General features: G+C 36.2%; 1 protein-coding gene across 2 annotated transcripts; it reads left to right on the forward strand.

The window, feature by feature from the left end:
• Positions 1-534: 534 nt before the first annotated feature.
• Positions 535-19,104, forward strand: LOC144436151 (membralin-like). Of its 2 annotated transcripts, none has more exons than XM_078124852.1 (10): positions 535-1,049; positions 3,101-3,275; positions 7,268-7,489; positions 8,431-8,541; positions 9,031-9,153; positions 10,213-10,389; positions 10,822-10,905; positions 11,519-11,651; positions 12,777-12,876; positions 13,486-19,104. In XM_078124852.1, the coding sequence occupies exons 1-10, from the start codon at positions 873-875 to the stop codon at positions 14,239-14,241; spliced, it is 2,058 nt and encodes a 685-aa protein (XP_077980978.1). In that variant the 5' UTR covers positions 535-872; the 3' UTR covers positions 14,242-19,104. The 2 variants fall into 2 exon arrangements, with proteins under 2 accessions (XP_077980978.1, XP_077980979.1); XM_078124853.1 differs by having other exon boundaries at positions 10,231-10,389.
• The last annotated feature ends 999 nt before the right edge of the window (positions 19,105-20,103 follow it).

Consider the following 20,103-nt stretch of genomic DNA (forward strand, 5'->3'; position numbering starts at 1 on the left):
ACCTTTTTTTTATTGCGAGTTCAAAGAAAGGGAATGAATGCATTTCAAAACGAAAATAAAAAGCTCCTGGTTGATAAAAAAAGAAAGAACCAAACGTTACATATCAAAATTATTCCATTCTTTTACAAATGTTTCTAAGGTGAAATGTTTCTTGTAGCTTTTATTGCCAATTTAAAGTAAGTTACAATTACAAAATGACAGGAAATAAATAAACAGATTGGCAATTTGGAGTAAAAAAAATAGCTTTTCGCTAATCAAGTTTGGCTCCACCTCAGGGTTCATCTGCATCAATAACAATAAGGGCTACACAGAACTAGAAGAAAAAATATAATGGGAGAAAATATCTCTTTCGGTAGCATGGCAACCCCGGAATCCGGAATCAAGAATCGTTAAAGCGGCACGAGCTGCCAGTTTATGTCTGTGGGTTTTTTTATAAGTAAGTAGAATACGTCTCTCTGTTTTAACCTCCCTACGTTGAAAATGAAAGAGTCCAAACAATTTCCGCCACAAGTTATTATTCAAAATGGCGGATCAGTGGATATTGGCTGACGGGACTGTTTAATTCCTATATATGATACAAAATTAACCAGTATTTGTAACTAATGGCAGCGGAATTAATATAGAAATGGATTGGTAGGATCGTGGTATACCCATCCGTTCATCCGTGTGCTTTATTTTGGATTTTACACAGACAATTTTGATAATTTTGACGGCTTTTCATCCCAAGATCTGCTGGGCAAAAAGATCGGCTACATATCGACTATCGTCCCCGTACAAACTCGGCCTTGGCATTTATATTTTGTTATTTTCCTAACAGATTGTTATATTTACCAGTCATTTTTATACTTTTTCTAAGATAATTCATGTGAAATATGTCTGATAACCGGCAACCACAAGCCGCAAATCGCATGAGGAACAATCAAAACCAACAATTGTTGAATGTTCGTGATCGTTTATTTCACGCGTTGTTCTTCAAAATTGCCATCACATATGCGAGAGCCTTTCCTCCCAATGTTAGAAGACTGTTTGAATTTCTAGTATTACTGAAGGTAAGATTTTTAGGGTATTTTTTTTCTGTGCGAGCATGTACATGGAAGTGATTGGTCATTCTCGTGTTGGGGGGGGGGGGGTCATTTCTCTTCCTGTTATTGTACAGTGTGTATGGTAAGTACAGTCAGTGTACAAGGTGAACACTTCTGTTGATTGAATGAATTGTCACATTTGATATATTTATTGTTTACACTATTTGTACAGCTATACGCCCATTAATTTATTGTAATAGTGATTGCTTTTCTAAAAGTCTAAAAACTGTTCAAGTTCAACTCAAAGGCCAAGGTTTTGCAAGGAAACATAAACACCCACCTGCATACAAGTAGTCGTTTTTGCTGCTGTCAAGCATTTGTGATAGTCAGTGTGATGAAAACAGTGTATAATATGATATGATGTGTTTGTCTCTGCGAGGACATGACATGTCACCAAGTTGTCATTCTCAAAAACATGATATTCCTGTAGCTGCAAAATGTCTGTTATTTTGCCATGTTTCTGAACATTTTATCATATTGGCATTGCACTCAAAAATGATATTTTCTGTTAACTCTAGTATATTATTCAGAATTACGTGATAATGGAAAGTCCATACACAAAAGTAACATTACATAATTGTATTACCTACATTTACTGTCGGTACCCAAGTCTCCTGACATCACATGCGAAAAAAATGTTACTAAACCAATGAGGTTCACATTGACATACATGTACATTGTAGTATTGTATGAGGACTCCTATACGTGTACGTCTTCATTCCTTCCCTGAGTCTTTGGAGTGCATACATGTATTTCCAGAGAAGCAGTCATTTTGTTCTGTAAAATACATGTATGTCATTGTTGTGATCTTTGTGATAGTGAAGTATACATGTACAAGCAATGTATTATAAAAGGTCTGAGTACCAATGTACATGTACAAGTCCTAGACAGGAAGTGATTTGAACTTTTATGTTGTCTTTGCATCAGAGAAACAATGGAATACTTGTACTACAAGTTTAAGTAACTATGTGAATGAGGATTGGATATTTATTTTGGATTTTTTTTTATTTATAAAACAATTTTATCATGGCTTGCTACATGTATGTGAAAATTCAATGTGAAACAACATAGACCAAGTCTGTTGTTGTAACTCAATACATTGTCAAATAGTTGTTATTGTACATACAATAACAAATATTTTACACATTTATTAATTTTTTTTTTTTTTGCAGTTTATCGAGTTGCAAACAAGGACTGGGTATATGTTAATTTTGCAAGTAGTAAGCCATGATAAAATAGTTTTATAAATTAAAAATCCCAAAAGAAATACCCAATCATCATCCAGTCTAACATCTTAATCCTATGATTACAATTATATATGTGCTTTTGAACTTCAGCTTTGTTTTAGATCATGTCTCAGTCAAAGCTGGATAGTTTAGCGTATACACAAATCTACATGTAGTGTAAATCACAAACATGTATTTCCTGAATATAACTTACATTGACTGTACATGTAACATACTGGGTAGGAATGTAACAAGTGGATTGACTCTACAGTGTACAGTTACTGAGTAGATGTATATAATTTGTATGAAAGCCAAGAAGTTAATGTTTGGTATGTTATCATATGGATATAGGAAGTAGAATTAGATTCCTATCAAACCCCTTGTTACCTTTATCATGATGGCTATTGTTCTAATGCATTTGCCAAAGTGTGTCACTAGCTACATGTACATGTTCTATGTATATACATGTTGTATGTCAATTTGATATGCCACTAACAAGCATCAATTTTTTATAATGAACTAAAACTTTACACTCTCCTACATGTACATGTATCGCTTACTCTGTTGTGACTTGCATGTGCAGAAAGTGAAAGCCAGTTTTTACCTTACAAAAGGTGTACTGTGTACATACATATACAAATAACATGATGTGTAGGTTCCGAAGTCTGATTATTATTTGTCCGGTCGACTCATATACATGTACCATGATATGTCTGCCCCCCCCCCCATCCCACCCCCAGTGATGCTGACTTGTCTCATTGCCTACACTATTTCTCTTTTGTCTTTATTTAGGCTTTAACAGTATTATTTGTGCTGACTTATATACACTGTGCATTTTCAAGAACTCCTATCAATTGTCTTGCCCATGTACAAGGGGTTTGGCCTAGAGATGGTATTTTACGTGTAGAAATAGTACGCAATGTGACAAAACACAATATTGACATTACAGAAGACATCGAACCCACAGGTAAGACATTTTTATTTGTTGGTGGTGATGTGTACACATGCTTGTTGTCTGTGTGTAAGGAATAATGTATTAGATACAGACCTAATTACATATTTGTCAACAGATTTAGTGTATTGGGTTTGTCAGTATTATCCTACACTTTATTTGATTGTGATTCTTTTAGTAATGACATGATTTATAAACAACAATATTTGAATTGTAGTTTTCCCGGACTAAAGCATTATGGGGGGGGGGGGGGGTGTCAACTGCATGCTGTGAAAGAGGTGTATCATGTATGAACAGAATAGCATCTGTCTAGAGATACAAATGTATGGTCTCGATTCAAAAACACTTGATATGATGACATGAATATCCATTGATGGTCCTGCTCTTCATCTGTTTGAGCCAACCCAAGCAATGAACACTGGTTGGTTAACACAAGGACAGAGGTCAAGACTACCAACTCTGATGGACAATGAAATGTAATTAACTCTCACAGAAAAATAATCATGAAATATTGTGGACAAGTAGGTTTGCCCTTCAGGCAAATGGAAATTGTAGTTCACTTACCCGAAGAGCAAGTACTCAGTAAAGTTCAGTTCAAGCCCTGAGGTTAAGAACCTATATAATGCATGAAGCCAGAACCTACATATATTGTTCTCAAGGTGCAAACAAGGGAATATCTAACTTGCAGTTCCATACAAGTTAGTAGGAACTGTGTAATGAAATGAAATCAGTGTGACTGTCAGTCAAACTGCAGATCAACAATGCATAGCTTTTCCAACCCTACTAAAACCTGCCATTCATGTGGTATTTACATAAAAGTGTATGTGCAGAGCTTTACAAAGAACTGACAAGTATCACCATAACAACAATGGTTCTTTCAATGTATTAATTTCAATCTATAAAATGACGGTTTGAAGTTCTAATCACAAATTCAAGTTGGGGGGCCTACATGTTACTACATGTAAATCTTTTGATATAGTAGGCACAGACCCAGAGAGTAGTACACAAGTGAGTGATAGCCGATAGCGTAGCACAAATTTCATTCATGTTCTTTAAAGGGGCACAGACTGAGTTTAGACGGTTTTTACTTTGGATAGTAATACAAAATACTTTACTTAAAACCATGGCTAAACCAGGCTAAACTAATCAAGTATAGTGTTTACAACGATTCATGTACAAATGTACAATGTAGCCGTGACATGTCACTTTTTACCAACCATCAAACTCATGTTCATGTAATGACAGGGATTTCCTCAGATTTGTTGATACGTACCAACAATTATGTCATCAAATCTTATTATATCTAAATACCTAGATTGAGTTATACTGTACGGGTATCAAGTAACAAATGAGTATGCTTCAGTAGGTAGAATACAATATGTAACACATCGTAGGCAACAAAATTTGCATCCAAAAACTGTCTAAACTCAGCATGTGCCCCTTTAATCTCATAGACTAGCAATTATTTTGAGGTGTGATAATTGTATATACATGATGTACATGTACATGGCTGGTGACAAGCATACAACAGGAGAATAATCGTCAATACCTGCACTACATTGGAAGTTCATCCCATTGCCTCATGACTTCTGATTTGACCCTTCTATCCCCTACACTACACTATGCCACAAAGTTCATCCCACGACTTCTGATTTGACCCTTTTATCCCCTACACTACACTATGCCACAGAGTTCATTCCATGACTCCTGATTTGACCCTTTTATCCCCTACACTACACTTTGCCACAAAGTTCATCCCATGACTTCTGATTTGACCCTTTTATCCCCTACACTACACTATGCCACAAAGTTCATTCCATGACTTCTGATTTGACCCTTTTATCCCCTACACTACACTATGCCACAGAGTTCATTCCATGACTCCTGATTTGACCCTTTTATCCCCTACACTACACTATGCCACAGAGTTCATTCCATGACTCCTGATTTGACCCTTTTATCCCCTACACTACACTTTGCCACAAAGTTCATCCCATGACTTCTGATTTGACCCTTTTATCCCCTACACTACACTATGCCACAAAGTTCATTCCATGACTTCTGATTTGACCCTTCTATCCCCTACACTACACTATGCCACAAAGTTCATCCCATGACTCCTGATTTGACCCTTTTATCCCCTACACTACACTATGCCACAAAGTTCATCCCATGACTTCTGATTTGACCCTTCTATCCCCTACACTACACTATGCCACAAAGTTCATCCCATGACTTCTGATTTGACCCTTTTATCCCCTACACTACACTATGCCACAAAGTTCATCCCATGACTCCTGATTTGACCCTTTTATCCCCTACACTACACTATGCCACAAAGTTCATTCCATGACTTCTGATTTGACCCTTTTATCCCCTACACTACACTATGCCACAAAGTTCATCCCATGACTTCTGATTTGACCCTTCTATCCCCTACACTACACTATGCCACAAAGTTCATTCCATGACTTCTGATTTGACCCTTCTATCCCCTACACTACACTATGCCACAGAGTTCATTCCATGACTTCTGATTTGACCCTTTTATCCCCTACACTACACTATGCCACAGAGTTCATTCCATGACTCCTGATTTGACCCTTCTATCCCCTACACTACACTATGCCACAAAGTTCATTCCATGACTCCTGATTTGACCCTTCGGTAACCTGTCCTTTGTTCTGAGGTACAAATGTACCATCAAATTCAAGGATATATATTTTTATCATATATCTCCATGACTACGAATATTTATAGAATGATAAGCTAATGTTCAAAACAAAAGAGCTCTAGTTTATGATGAGTAATGGTAAAAGTGACAGAATAACATGAATTAGAGAGGCTGTGAGTTCATGTGGACACACTAGAATTGACATTACAACCACCAATAAGTACAGTTCAATGTTATGATGATAATGATTACACAATCAAATCAAGTAAGAAAACAATCCTCATGTATGTACTACCAACTGCATCAGTTACACAGCTGCCTCATCTACCAAATACTCGTAATTCACACAGTAACATTTGCCATTCAAAAAAACATAGGCCAAATGAAAATGTTCTGTTTACATACATGTACATTTCAAAAATAGATATTGACTTTATTCAAATTATTGATTATTTTCATGTTTGGGTTATGAAATGTCTATTTTGTGTAATAGTCTAAAATTTCAGAATTTCTTGCAATGTTAAAGCTATTTTGGACAGACTATTACATGTTTATTTTTTAGTATTTTTTTTTTTATAACTTGAAATCATAAAATGTACCAACATGTACGTACATTTTTGTATGGACATTGTGGCAAAAGAATATGAAAATATATTGACAAAATGAAGAAAAAATATAGATATCATATATGTGGCAACTGAATGCAATGGATTTTATCTACTCATATTAACGAATACAGCTCATACAACATACAATGTATAAACATGTATGTGTATTTATATAAGTTATGTAATATGAAAAATTAAAACTGCTTTCAAAGTTTTTCCAAGGCGCTCGCATCAGCGTGCCCAGCAACATTTGTCAAATTGTACCTGACATGTACATTGTATTCTTGTTACCTTGGATAGATGGGTAAACATTCAAAAATGGAGACATGTTTTCCTAGTAATGAGCCCCGCCCATATCAACAGTGAAATGGTGTACATGTATAATTACAGGGATGATTAGGTGTGTAGCAAAACATAAAAAAAGTGAATACGTATATGCCTAACAACAAGGCCGTGCCCATAGCAACGACCAAATGATGGTGTACATGTATATGGTAAAGATAACAACAGGAATGAAAAGGCATGAGGACAAACATTTTTTGACAAATTCAAACATAAGCTACAGATGCACTTGTGCGACAATGCCATTCATGATTGGTACTATTATTTTAATTCTTTTCAGTGAAAAGGTTGTAGACTAGTGCACTTCAGCCTAACAGAACTAGGGCTCTTGGGAAATGTTACTTACACAGAGATATATCTTATTGTCTGTTTTCTCCTTTCAGAACTCAGTTTCGAAGATGAGTATTATTCAAATCATAGTATCTATTCAGCTGATTACTTCAATTATCTCCCTGATAAAAAGAAGACCCAATCAAGTCAAGATGAAATGGAAACATCTCTAGTCCTCAATGACACACTGACCTACCTGGTAACAGAGAAACCAGAGAAAAACATGCAGCCTTTCAGAGAGACTGTGTCTGAATTTGAAATGTTCACTAGAGCAGGTAAGATGCAATGTATTGAAGTTTGGCATTATCTTCTATTCATGTATTTGTATATTAACGTATGTGAACTTAAAATTTGTGTTTGTTTTGATATGGCAGTAAATAGCCAATGGAGGGTGGAGGGGTAATGGGGGGAAGGTGTTAGTTTCATAGAAAGGCATTGGGGTATGTACTGCCCAAATGGGTTACTTTTACACACAAAAATCCTTAAACATAGGTCAAATTTTAATCTGAAAATTTTCTAATCATGGGGTTGATACATGTACCTATTCCATGCATTTAGAATGTTCTCATAGTTCCAAGTAAAAGGTAAAATTGCATTCAAAAAGTCAAGTAAATCGGGTCCTCTGAGCATCTATCATGAGTCTGCAATGACCAGCATCTAGTACAAGTCATGTTAATAATAATGTGGTCATATCATGCTCACAGGTCATGACATGTGTAGCGCCCCCAACGGCCAAACTACTATCACTTTTTCGCTGATAAAAATCTCCTTAGAAATAGGTTGATGTTTAGAAATTAGAACCTAGGCACCCCCCATGTAAAATTTATCCAAGTAACCCAATCCCACCCCTCCTGTGAGTAAATTTGTACTAGTTAAAATATGCTGAAGTTCTACAAGTACTTTACTTGGATTCCTCTTCACAATCATGGTACAAGGATGAACATTTTGTCTGATTTCCATCCTCCTCCTCTGTTACCAGAGTTCCCAAATCTTGGCAGAAAATCTGTTGCCTTTGAGTCTGTATTTCTTTTTAGTTCAAATATTTCACTCTTAAAGGTGTACACTATTTTGGAATATCACTGTTTAGTATCCTGCCAATACTTTTGATTTGCCATTTGTCATTCCTTCGTGTTTTGAAATTCACCCAATATGGTTTTCCATGACTTCATATTTTTAATTCATTGCAATCAACATACTTTTAAATATTGTCTTCCAGTGTGGCCAAGTGATGAATATGTCATGGAATATTCCCTGGAATATGGATTTCTACGTTTGTCACCCCAAACAAGGGAAAGACTTGGAATTCCAGTCATGGTGGTTCAGTTAGGTAAGTCACAAGGGGTCAGGAAATTAGTTTAGATATAGTGATTGCTTGCTAGTAGTTAGATTCAACGTGTTTCCGTAAATAAACTGATTTATAGAGATAGTGGGATACTGTAGTTCTGAGTATGAGATTGTGACTGGGTGAGTTGAGTTGAGTTTAGATAATGATATTTGATAAGTTCATGAAGGTGGAGACACCTGCATTGCTACTCACCTGTATGTCATCATTGTGCATAATAGTGGTGAGTGCCTACATCTACACCATGTTACAACAGACCAGCATCCACATTAAAAAATATATCTACAAATGTATTGAACATTGCTGATGCTGTGACAGTAAGATTGCTGTGCCAGGATTCAAATGTCTAATTCTCTCTCTACCAAGGGGTATTTCTTAGTACACAAGTTGGGAAAAACAGAAATAATGACTACATAGAACTTTTGCCGTTCAATAACTTTCGTAAACCACCTATTTTTTTTTTTATGTTCACAGATCCAACAAAAGATGAGTGTTTTGGAGACACTTTTAGTAGGTTTTTGTTAGAAGAGTTTTTAGGATATGATGATATTTTGATGTCTAGTGTAAAGAGCCTTGCAGAGCATGAAGATAACAAAGGTATGGCAATTAAAAATGTAACTGGACATTGTATGACAGTACCTGTTGGGAACCTCAATAAGAAAAAAACGGAGAATATGGTAAAACTGGCATACAATGATACATGTAGTTTTCTTTGAGTTATACCATAGTTCTGGTGGGGAATCCAGGTAAAATGAACTCAAGGAGATTTTACCTGCTTACTGCACTTAACCACTTAACAAAAACTCTTGTTAGAATATTACATATGGACATGAGATGTAGAATTGCATTGTTGTAGATCACTGCACTAGCATCAGTAATTGACAGATGCTTCCTGGTAGAGGCCATTTTTGAATTGAATACAATGTAGAAAATATGGAACAGCCATTTTAGCCTAACAGGAAGAACCAATCATAGAGGCTTTTGATTGGTAATGATGTAAAGTATTGAAATTGCCATGAGGTATTACTACTGAATAATTAATACTCATACATGTATATATATGTAGTACATATGGCCCCGTGCATTTTCAGTCAGATTAGTATTTTTATTGCATCAGTGAGAAAGTACAAGATTTACACTCAGTCTGGTACATACATGTACTAGTATATTGAGCTATGTCACACTGATGTGTATACTTATGTCAGTGATTCTACAGTGAGAGGGAACATTCAAAATCCCACTTAGTTTCCTCAAATTGTCACAAATTAAGCTATTACTGGAATACACATATAATATTATTATTTCCCAAAGTTTGTCTTTTTTGTTCAGCCCCAAAATACTTGTAATATAAAGGTTGTATCACCTCTCATCTTTGACTTGTAATGCCTACACTCCCTTACGTACTTTCCTTAAGTAAGTTAAATGAGCTGGCATGTTTCATTTATTATTCTTTCAAAAAGAGAACTAAGTATTTCATACAGTGCTTTCATTATTTTTTTGAACTGTATATTTTGTGTTGTATAAGCTCTTTGGGCCTCTGACCTTTATTTTCAAAATAAACTATCTATCTACTTTCCTTTAGTAATACAAAGTGGATATAATATATACCATTCCTCTATTGTTTGGATTTTGACAAAATAATTGATGATGTTACAGGGGTCTCTTTCCTTACAGGTTATCTACGTAACGTGATATCAGGTGAACACTATCGGTTTGTCAGTATGTGGATGGCAAGGTCCTCGTACATTGCAGCTGCCTTCATCATGTTTGTGTTTACAATATCCATATCAATGCTACTCAGATACTCACATCATCAAATATTTGTTTTCATAGGTAAGAATTTCAAATATTCCTATCACTGTTCCATGCACAAGCCAAGATATTGTCTTCGATTATATACCCAGGTCGTTCTACAGCAATCCATGACTATGTCACTGGTATTGCGATGCTTGAAATATGAGTTAAAACATACCAAATCACCTACCATTATTTTTCTCTATTTTTTCATAAACTCTTTGTTGTCGATGTATTTGAGTCCAGTAGCTGTAACCGCAGCGATCTTTTCACAATCTAAGTTCTTATATTGACCTGTGTGTGCGGTTATTCTCCCTAACGCATTATATTGTTGACAATTTTAAAACTGTACTAGGGCTGTAATTACTAATAAGATGTCTGCCAAATTTGAAAGTTTCCTGACTATATTTTATTGACATGTAGCTGGACACGAATACTCTAATAGACTATTCAAACCATTCTGTCTTTCAGTTGATCTTCTTCAGATGTTAGAAATGAATGTAACGATAGCTTTTCCTGCAGCACCACTTCTTACTGTGATTCTTGCTCTAGTAGGTAAGTTGACATATAAACACTTTGAATGAAGTGTGGAACACCTTCTATTGCCAAAGTATGAATATCTACATTTATGACTAGTCTCATAGTACATGTACATGTAATATAACTCTGTACACCATTCTTGTTGTGAGTCCTGCACTAATAGGTATGTTGAACAGAGAGCTATAAACAAGCAAGTTTTGAACATCTACGTTCTGTAGGAATCATCTCATAATATGCTACAGTATATAACCCATTCTTACCATGATTTCTTTCACTAGTAAGTATATCAACATTAAACACATTGAACTTAGAACCCAATGTGTACGTAGTCTTGCCAAGGTTTGAACATTAACACTTTGGCCAGCCAGTCTTGGAGTACAATATCATGTCAAAAAATATTTTAGAGTAGGTAAATAAATTTTAATCATAACTTTGTCATTTGTATAATAGTTATAATCTAACATATATGATAATATTGCTGGTTTATAAATGTATTTTCAGAAATTTAAGGACGGCGGAATTAAAACATTCCAAAGTTTCCAAAATGAAAGTACAAAACAGTACAATATGGAGAGTAGGAAAATACTTGCACAATTCTTATACATGTAAAAAATGTGTTTCTTTCTAGGAATGGAAGCCATTATGTCGGAGTTCTTCAATGATACAACAACAGCATTTTATATCATATTAATAGTATGGATTGCTGATCAATATGATGCAATATGTTGTCATACAACAACCAGTAAAAGACACTGGCTGAGGTAAGTCAACAACAGCTGTATTTTCAATAACTACCATTACATGCACGTGGGTACTGCTTTACTGTAATATTGGTATATTGTATAAATTGGCTGATGGCCTCCGAATATGGAATAAATGGACCATTATTACTTTGGTACAAAAATATTCTTTATGGCCTAGATATGGGTTTTGCAGACTGAGGTTGTTCAGCGGAAGGGCCTAACTTTAGGAGGGCCCATAAGCAGTACTAGAGAGGTCTGCAAAATCTATCTCTGGACAGTAAAGTTTTTATCATATACCCCATGGTAGTAGCTTACAAACTTTATTTTGAATCACATAATCCCATAAATTGGCAGTGAAATATTATTGTATTCACAAAACGTAAAAATAGTGAAGAAATTAACAAAGCCAAATCACTGAGTGAATGGATATCAATGAGCGCACCACTTGCCATATTTGGGCAAATGTGCAAGGGCAAGATATGGAAAATTACTGCCCATGTTTGAAGCGCGTGCTCTCCATTGAATTCCATTGTTATCGATACTGGGTATAGGATAATATTCATAGAGTAACAGTAAACAATGGTTGCAAGATTTTAAAGTTAATCACAGATGTAGCAGCTTGAAATTCTGACTAATTTAGCACATCAGTGGTCTTTTCCAAGGAAAATGTAGATTTAAAGGGACACAAGCTAACTTGGTATAGTTTGAGGTGTAATTTTTGCTGTATGTTCAAAAGGTACTCGCAGTATTCTCTCTCTACTGAAGCATACTTAATAAGCACCACTTGCTATAGACTGACCTCAAACCTGGTTAAAGATAAAATGTCTAAATGATCTGATCACATTTATTATACATATAAAAAATGTCGAGAAAATCCCTGCCATGCATCAACGGTTCTAATAGTGCCAGAAGACATTTTAATGGTGTGCATTGAAATTAAAATTATACTACAATATTTGATCAAGGTTTTTATGTTAGTATTTTCACTTGATCAAAAAGTTTATAAAACTCAGCTTGTGCCATCTTAAAACAAAATATTTTGATCGAACAGTTTCTGAAGAAGCAAATTCTTTTACATGTGAAGACGATTGGAACAAATTGTTAGTATTATTAATATTGACAATATCTATTTGTATCTTGCAGATTTTTCTATCTTTATCACTTTGCATTTTATGCCTATCATTATCGGTTTAACGGTCAGTACAGTGGACTGGCTTTAGTTACCTCATGGCTATTTATTCAGGTAAATGTAGTCTATATTTGATTCTTATATTGGAGACTCTGAGTCGTTTTTTGATAATATGGTATGTCAGAACAATTCACAACTTTATGTTTTTTGAAATCGAGAATTGTGCATTAGGAAAACCAGATGAAGTAAAATTAATTCTATATTTGAGGGTAAGAGGGAAGAAATGTGACAAGAACAATTCTCTAATTCTACTAAGTACATTCTGTGCTACTGCATGAATAGAGATAGGATGCAAAGGTAAAATATCAGCTAAAAGCAAAATCATATTCATGTGATATAACTGTGACTGTGTGTTTTCTTGTTGTTGTTGTTGTTGTTATGTTTGTTTGTTTGTTTGTTTGGTTTTTTGTTGTTTTGGGGTGGGGTTTTTTTTTTTGGGGGGGGGTGCAATTTACTACAGAGGACTCGGTCGTGTCTACCGCATTTCCTAACTATACAACTTCATATAACCTTTCACAGTAGGTCCATAACAGTTGTTGTCAAGTACAAAAGGTTTGCGAACAGCTCTATGGTTTAAGTCAGTGTTTCCCATTGCTTTCTAACCAATTAGCACATGTTTTGCCATAATATATCTTAACACTTGCCTCTCTTCTTAAATTTCAGCATTCAATGATTTACTTTTTCCACCACTATGAACTACCAGCTATCCTACAACAGGCCAGGATACAGTTATTACTACAACGAAATCAGCATGCAGGAATTCATACCACAGGTATGAATGTCGACCTGGACTTGGATGATGAGGACTTGCCTGATTTGATAGCACCACCACTATCACAGGATCCTAACAACCCTAACAACAATGATAATATCCCTAACAATAACCAAATGAATGCAGCAAGAAATGCAGCTAATAACCCACCAAGGAATGTTGTAAACAACCAGGCTGCTGTTGCTGCTCCTAGCATAGCTAGGGGTGTCGCTACGGAGGAACATGCAAGTGCTGTGGTTCAACCACAAAACAGTGTTAGGGACAATGTAGGGGAGACTTCAGCTGCTGCAGCACAAGTACCAACAGCAGCTGCAACAGAAAATATAAATCTTAATCCGGATACAGTGAGTGATGATATAAATGCGTCAGCATCAACTCAAGTAAATGCTGCAGACGGGGATCAGGGTGAAAACAGCAACATTAAAACTGAAAACTCAACAGACAATTTTACAAGAAACAGAGGTGCTGCAGGAGTTCTAACATTACGGCTCTCAGCAGGAAGTCGAAATGTTAGTGATACTATTAATTTCTTTAGTGGTACTGACCAACAAGAACAATCAGATAGGACAAATGCAGACAATTCACAAAATACAGAGACACAGAGTAGATGTAGGGATACAGCTAATAATGATGGTACAGCTGTATAGCTAAAATTTGTGGGAAATCTAACAAGGGATAGTTTCATGTGATTAATGAAGAAGAAAGGTCTAACCACTCTGATGATTTGACAGCCTGTCAGTGTATTTCGTTGGAGAAAAGAGATCTCTCTGGTTGTTGAGAATGGCACTCTGACTACATAGTTGGTGGAAAACTGCAAGTTTTGAGACGTACAGGCTGTCATTGTGATTTGTGAAAAACCAAAGTCTTGCTACCTTGTTGAGAGTAGGTCAGCTTGATCAGCGAAGATTCACAGCCACTCAGTTTAATTAGATTGACAACTTGTGGAAGTAATTGATGGTGGATCCACTCCTTTCTTTTGGTATACTATCATCAAGTGAGATTCAATCTCTAATCAAGTGAGGTCTAATCTCTCATTAAGTGAAGTCTAATCTCTCATTAAGTGAGATCTAATCTCATTATGTGAGATACAATCTCTCATCCAATGAGATCCATTCTCTCAGCTTTGTTGTGATAGACCGCCAATCAAGGTGATCGATGAAGGAACAAAATTCTTGTTGCTAGAGAAAACAGTACTGCTGACTGAAGTTGCAATCCAAGTCTTGCTGATATAATTCAAACATATCCTACAGTGAATTCAGAATCCAATACTTTATCAATTATTATTTGATGTGAACACTTAATATTAAACTACAATAGCTTTCAACAACAGAGGACTTGCAAGCAGTGATACTGAAAAATCCAAGAAAATGGCGACAAAAAGTTGTAACTACCATAGCTGCATCTGCTCCTGTGAAAGTCACCACAAGAAGTATTATTCTGGTAATTGAGCCTTCAGTTTTCTAAGGTAGTCACAAACTAAAACTATTGTCACAACATGTTGATACAACTGTGAGAAGCTATTGAATGGTTTCATTATAGTCTCAGTAGGGGGTCCAAGTTCCATAAAGTTGTAGTGTACTGTTTTAGGACTTCCAAAGTTTACACTATCTTGATCACAGGGTGATTACAATTACACAACAGAGGAATCAGTATCACTCACTTTTGTAATCTACCACATTGAAGACCAATAGATATAGTTTGCGTCTATCCGAAGACACGATTACCAGAGTCATAACTACCTTTTGTGTACAACACAAGACAAGGTACCTACAAGCATTGATCACAGTAAGGTCTTGTTTCTTGTAATGTACTTCAAAGCAGTTATAGTTTTTGAGTCAAGGAAACATGGACAAGAAAGTGTAACTACCTTTGCTGCATCTGTTCAGTGACCAGTGGCCACGAGAAAGAACTGCCTTTAGTGTCCAACACAAGACAGGGGGAGTAGGAGCATTGATGACACTAGGGTCTTCTTGTTTCTGACAGTGGACTTGTAAGCAATGATACCTATGGGTCTAAAGAGACACGGACAACCAGCTCTTTCTATCTTAGCTGTAGTCATGTGACTAGTGACAATAAGAATTAACTATGTTGGTGTCTAAAACAAGGCAGAGGACTACAAACAGTAATGATTTTGCATCCACGAAATGGAGAACTGTGACAACCTTCGCAGCATCTACTAATGTAACCAGTGACCTCGAAAAGTGCCTAAGGTAGTGTCGAATGCAAGACAAAGGAACTACAAGCATTGACTACATTTGTACACTAGGTTGTTCTTCCTGACAGCAGTTTATGAGCAAATGACATGTATATTCTGGTAATCAACACAATGGAAACAGCAAGAAGTAAATACTGTAGTACCCAATTTCTGACAATGGGCCATGAGAAGTACATGTAACTGCCATGGTGTCAAATGCAAGAAAGGAAACTGTGGACATTGACTACATGCAGGGTCATGTTCGTGAATGAGGGACTTGTGAATATGCGATTCTTTGTTGACCACTTCAACAGAGACAACACCCAGTGACAACACCAGTATCTAACACTGTACAGGGGAGAGTAGGTACAGTAGTGGTGATTACAACAATCAACTACCTGTTGGTATTCTGGGAAAGACAAGGAGACTAAAAGCATTGGTTGTAGAGTCTTGGCCAGAGGACTTGCGAGCAGTGCTTCTTTGAAGCCCATCTCAACAAAGACAACACTATATAGGGGACTGGTGACTAAGAGAATTAAGTACCTCAGTTTCCAATACAGGACAAGGAGACTATACACTTGGACAGAAGTGTCTTGTTAATGGCAGAGGATTTATGAACACTGATACTTTGGCACCCAAATCCTGAGAGGGTACACGCATTCACCACTTTGGTATCTGGTATCTGACTAGTAACCATGAGAAGTGGCTATATTTTAAGATAGCCCCTGCCTCGTGACAAACTATCATGTGACGTGAGAGACTCATAGAATACCAGTGTTTTGTATTCAGAATATGTGCAATCCCACACAACTAAAACACAAGCATTTTTTGATGGAACGATGTTGTACAACCTTGATAGATAACATGTTTCTGAGAGGCTTTTGGATATTACCCTCAACATTTTTTTGTATTTATAATCTGACCAGTGAAGAAATTCTTATATATGTCAGATACTTAGATACTGTGCAGGGTTGTTACAACCTATTTTTGAGGAGTTTTTATAGCTACATTTTGTATGTTTAGATGCTACATTTAGGTCAGTTTGGCAAGGGTGTGGGTTTGTGTTTACAACTGTGTAGTAACTTCCACTGTAAAATGTTCAGCCCTATCTGGTCCTCTCTCAGACCACTTCTTTTAGAGGTCTAAGGTCCTCTGAATGAATGTTGCCTGATAGGGTGTCTTGACACATCATATCGTACGTACTAGATGTATCTAAATCAACATCATCGCAGTTGGGTGTATGACTCTTGTGGGATCGACATCTGTTACAGTGTACCATGGTACTGCTTGCCATAAACTAGCAAGTAATATTATGGTCAATATGGCACAGCAAATACAACTGTTGACATAAGACTGTGGACGAACAGAACCTAATACAAACAAGTAAAGTAAACACATTAATTGGATTTGGTGCAGCAATTTGGATCAGCAGAGGCTAGGCTTATATTACTTTCCGTGGTTTGATTAGAAAAATGTTATGGCCTCTTTATGTGTACATGAAATGCCATTTGTGTGTGAATGTAACTATTATGTATAGAGGCCATTAAAATGTTCTTATCAAATTATGAAATGTACTGTAAGTGTCTGTACTTCCAACATGCTGTGCCAAGTGTCATTAATCCAATTAAGTTGTTTACTTTCCCTGTTTGTAAGAGGTTCTATTCGTTCACCATATAGTCTGATGCCAGCAGCTGTAAACGGGCACCACTTGTAAGTTTGTATTTCTAGGTTGATACTTTTGTTTCATTTTTGAAATACATTTAGCAACTTGAAGAGTTCTCACCAGTAATTCAGATAGGATGCAATTGTAACATGATGTCATAATGGTTTAGTTACCAAATAAAGGAAAAATGTTACATGTTTGGTTGCTAAACATCTTTGTTTATACATTGACATCTCTATCATACTGCGTTGATGTTGAATCACTCAGAAATATGTTTAGTGTGAATTAAGTAACCTTAGCTGAAAGTGGTGTCTTTATCACAGACTTAATCTGATCAAAATCTGATGTAGTGTACAAGTCGCGATTTCTTTTTGGCTGTTACGTTTACTGTCGTTTGTTCTTGTTTGAGCACTCGTTACATACATCTGACACAATACCATAGGTTTTCCCGAGCCACATGAGAGCACTGAGTGAATTCACTCAACCAATGAACATGTGTAATACATTGAAACATAGCACTCTATTCAAAAAGAGCACAGAGCACAGTCAATGATGTTATCGGTATTGTTTGGTAGTTCTCGTTCTTTCAGTTTTGAACGTTGAGTGTTACATTGTAAGACAGATTCTGGCTGGCTACTCGTAAGTACGAGATTTGGTTTGGCAAGACCTATGGTATTGTGTCAGATGTACTTACTGAGCGCTCACAAAAAAAACAAACGACAGTAAACATAACAGCCAAAAAGAAATCATGCCGTGTACACTACATCAGATTTTAATCAGATTGTTACAGACTGTGCCTGTTTAACATGAACTGTACCTTGGAATTAAGCACTTGAAACGTTTGCTGTCATTGTGTTCACAAATATTCCAACATATATTCTCAGTTAAAATCAACAAATATCTGGGAGTCACTGTACAGATTTGTCAAAATTAAGCCATTTTAGAATCCAATATGGCTGCCAAATACTATTCTTAACTCTGTGTGAAAGATTGAAGATTTCCTGGAAAACAAGACCGTGAATTCCTACATTGCTATTATTCTTTCGAAAGGGACAGGTACAAGCTTTTATATGGCAAAGTTTGGAGAGAATTTAAGAAATTTGATGTTAAAGAATATCTGTCGTTCCCCCCCCCCCCCCCCCCCGCACATTTTATGTCAACACGTACTGGAATACCAAAATGAAGCCTCGTATAAAGTGCCATTGTGAAATGTCATTGTGGCTCTAATATTTCACAAAATGATGAAAACATACTTTTTTTTCATATAAAGATTGTTCATCAGTGATACTTACCCACAAAACTGTTGTCTCATCAAAAGAACTCGAAAGTTTTTAATGAAAAAATCTATATATAAAAAATTGACATCACCCAGAGAATTGTCAGATATACCATATGATTTGTGCATGTCAAGTTGCTCTACTAATTGTCTGCCCAACTGTCTGCAAAGGCTGGAGTACCAGGATTTTGAAGCTATTCCTGTAGTAAACATTTAATTTGTGCAATGTATTGTTATTACGGCTGATACCATAAATACCACGTACATCAAGTGTTTTTTTTTTTTTAAATTTCATTTTTGATTTAAATATGCAACTAAATAACAGCTTTTAATTAAGTATGGCTATGTCCTCTGGTGTAAAAAAAAAATCTTACAATTATTGAAATAAAAGTTATTATTTTGAAAACTAAATCGGACATTTTGTTATCTTTGTACTGTTTTATTGTCGAGTCGAGGAAAAACTGATTATACGTATATGTGAGGTCTTGTTGGGATGGGAAGAGGGAAGGGTGGGATGTATCTAGATTCGAAAAAGGTTACCATTTTCTCTTTTTCGGCAAAACAAAGATTCAGGATTTTTAGTCCGTTGGTGGCGCTTTAGTCTGACGTCGGCCAAGGCTAATAGCCGGGAGTGAACGGTCACCTACCTCCACAAAACGGTGCATGCGCTTAGCTTTGTGCTTCATTTTGAACGCAAATTTATCCTGTTTTTTACCCAAGAATTTGATGACATCTTCTTCAAGAATATTACATGTGTGCATTTTTATAGTATTTTAGGAGGCTGGTTTAAAATTCGCAGTCCTCTTGTTTGAAAATTTGACTCACTCACCCAAGCAAATTGGCGGCACATCCGAGTCCTCTTCGTCTCCCACAGGTTCACGATAGTATCTTGTTAATACGAATGAAGACATGGGTTATATATAGCTAATTGTTGACAATTAGAAGCTTAGTGGATAAGAGGGACACTTCAACTACTCAGACGTGACGAACACAATTTGACAGTACAGTACAGGTGGGAGAGAACGTTAACTGACTATATATAATTATGTACTACGTGGGAAGGGGTCTAAGGGGAATAAGCTCATGTCGCGGAGTTTAAAACTGGTTCTAACGCGATATACGGTATATCCTGGAATCCATGCGGATTGGTATTTTAGATTTTGCTGTCAAATCTAAAATCCCAATACGTATGGATTCCACGCTATATATGGTATACCAGTCACTACGTCTTTTAAGTAGTGACTTCCCCGGAGTGAGTTTCGACTACATTTCCGTTTATCAATAACATTTCAGTGGACAATTCATTTGGTTTTGGATCACAAACACACATGATGGCTGTTTAATATAATAACCTCCCGCAAAATATAAACAGGTCC

The sequence above is a fragment of the Glandiceps talaboti genome, chromosome 6, assembly GCF_964340395.1.
Source record: "Glandiceps talaboti chromosome 6, keGlaTala1.1, whole genome shotgun sequence".
Lineage (NCBI taxonomy): Eukaryota > Metazoa > Hemichordata > Enteropneusta > Spengelidae > Glandiceps > Glandiceps talaboti.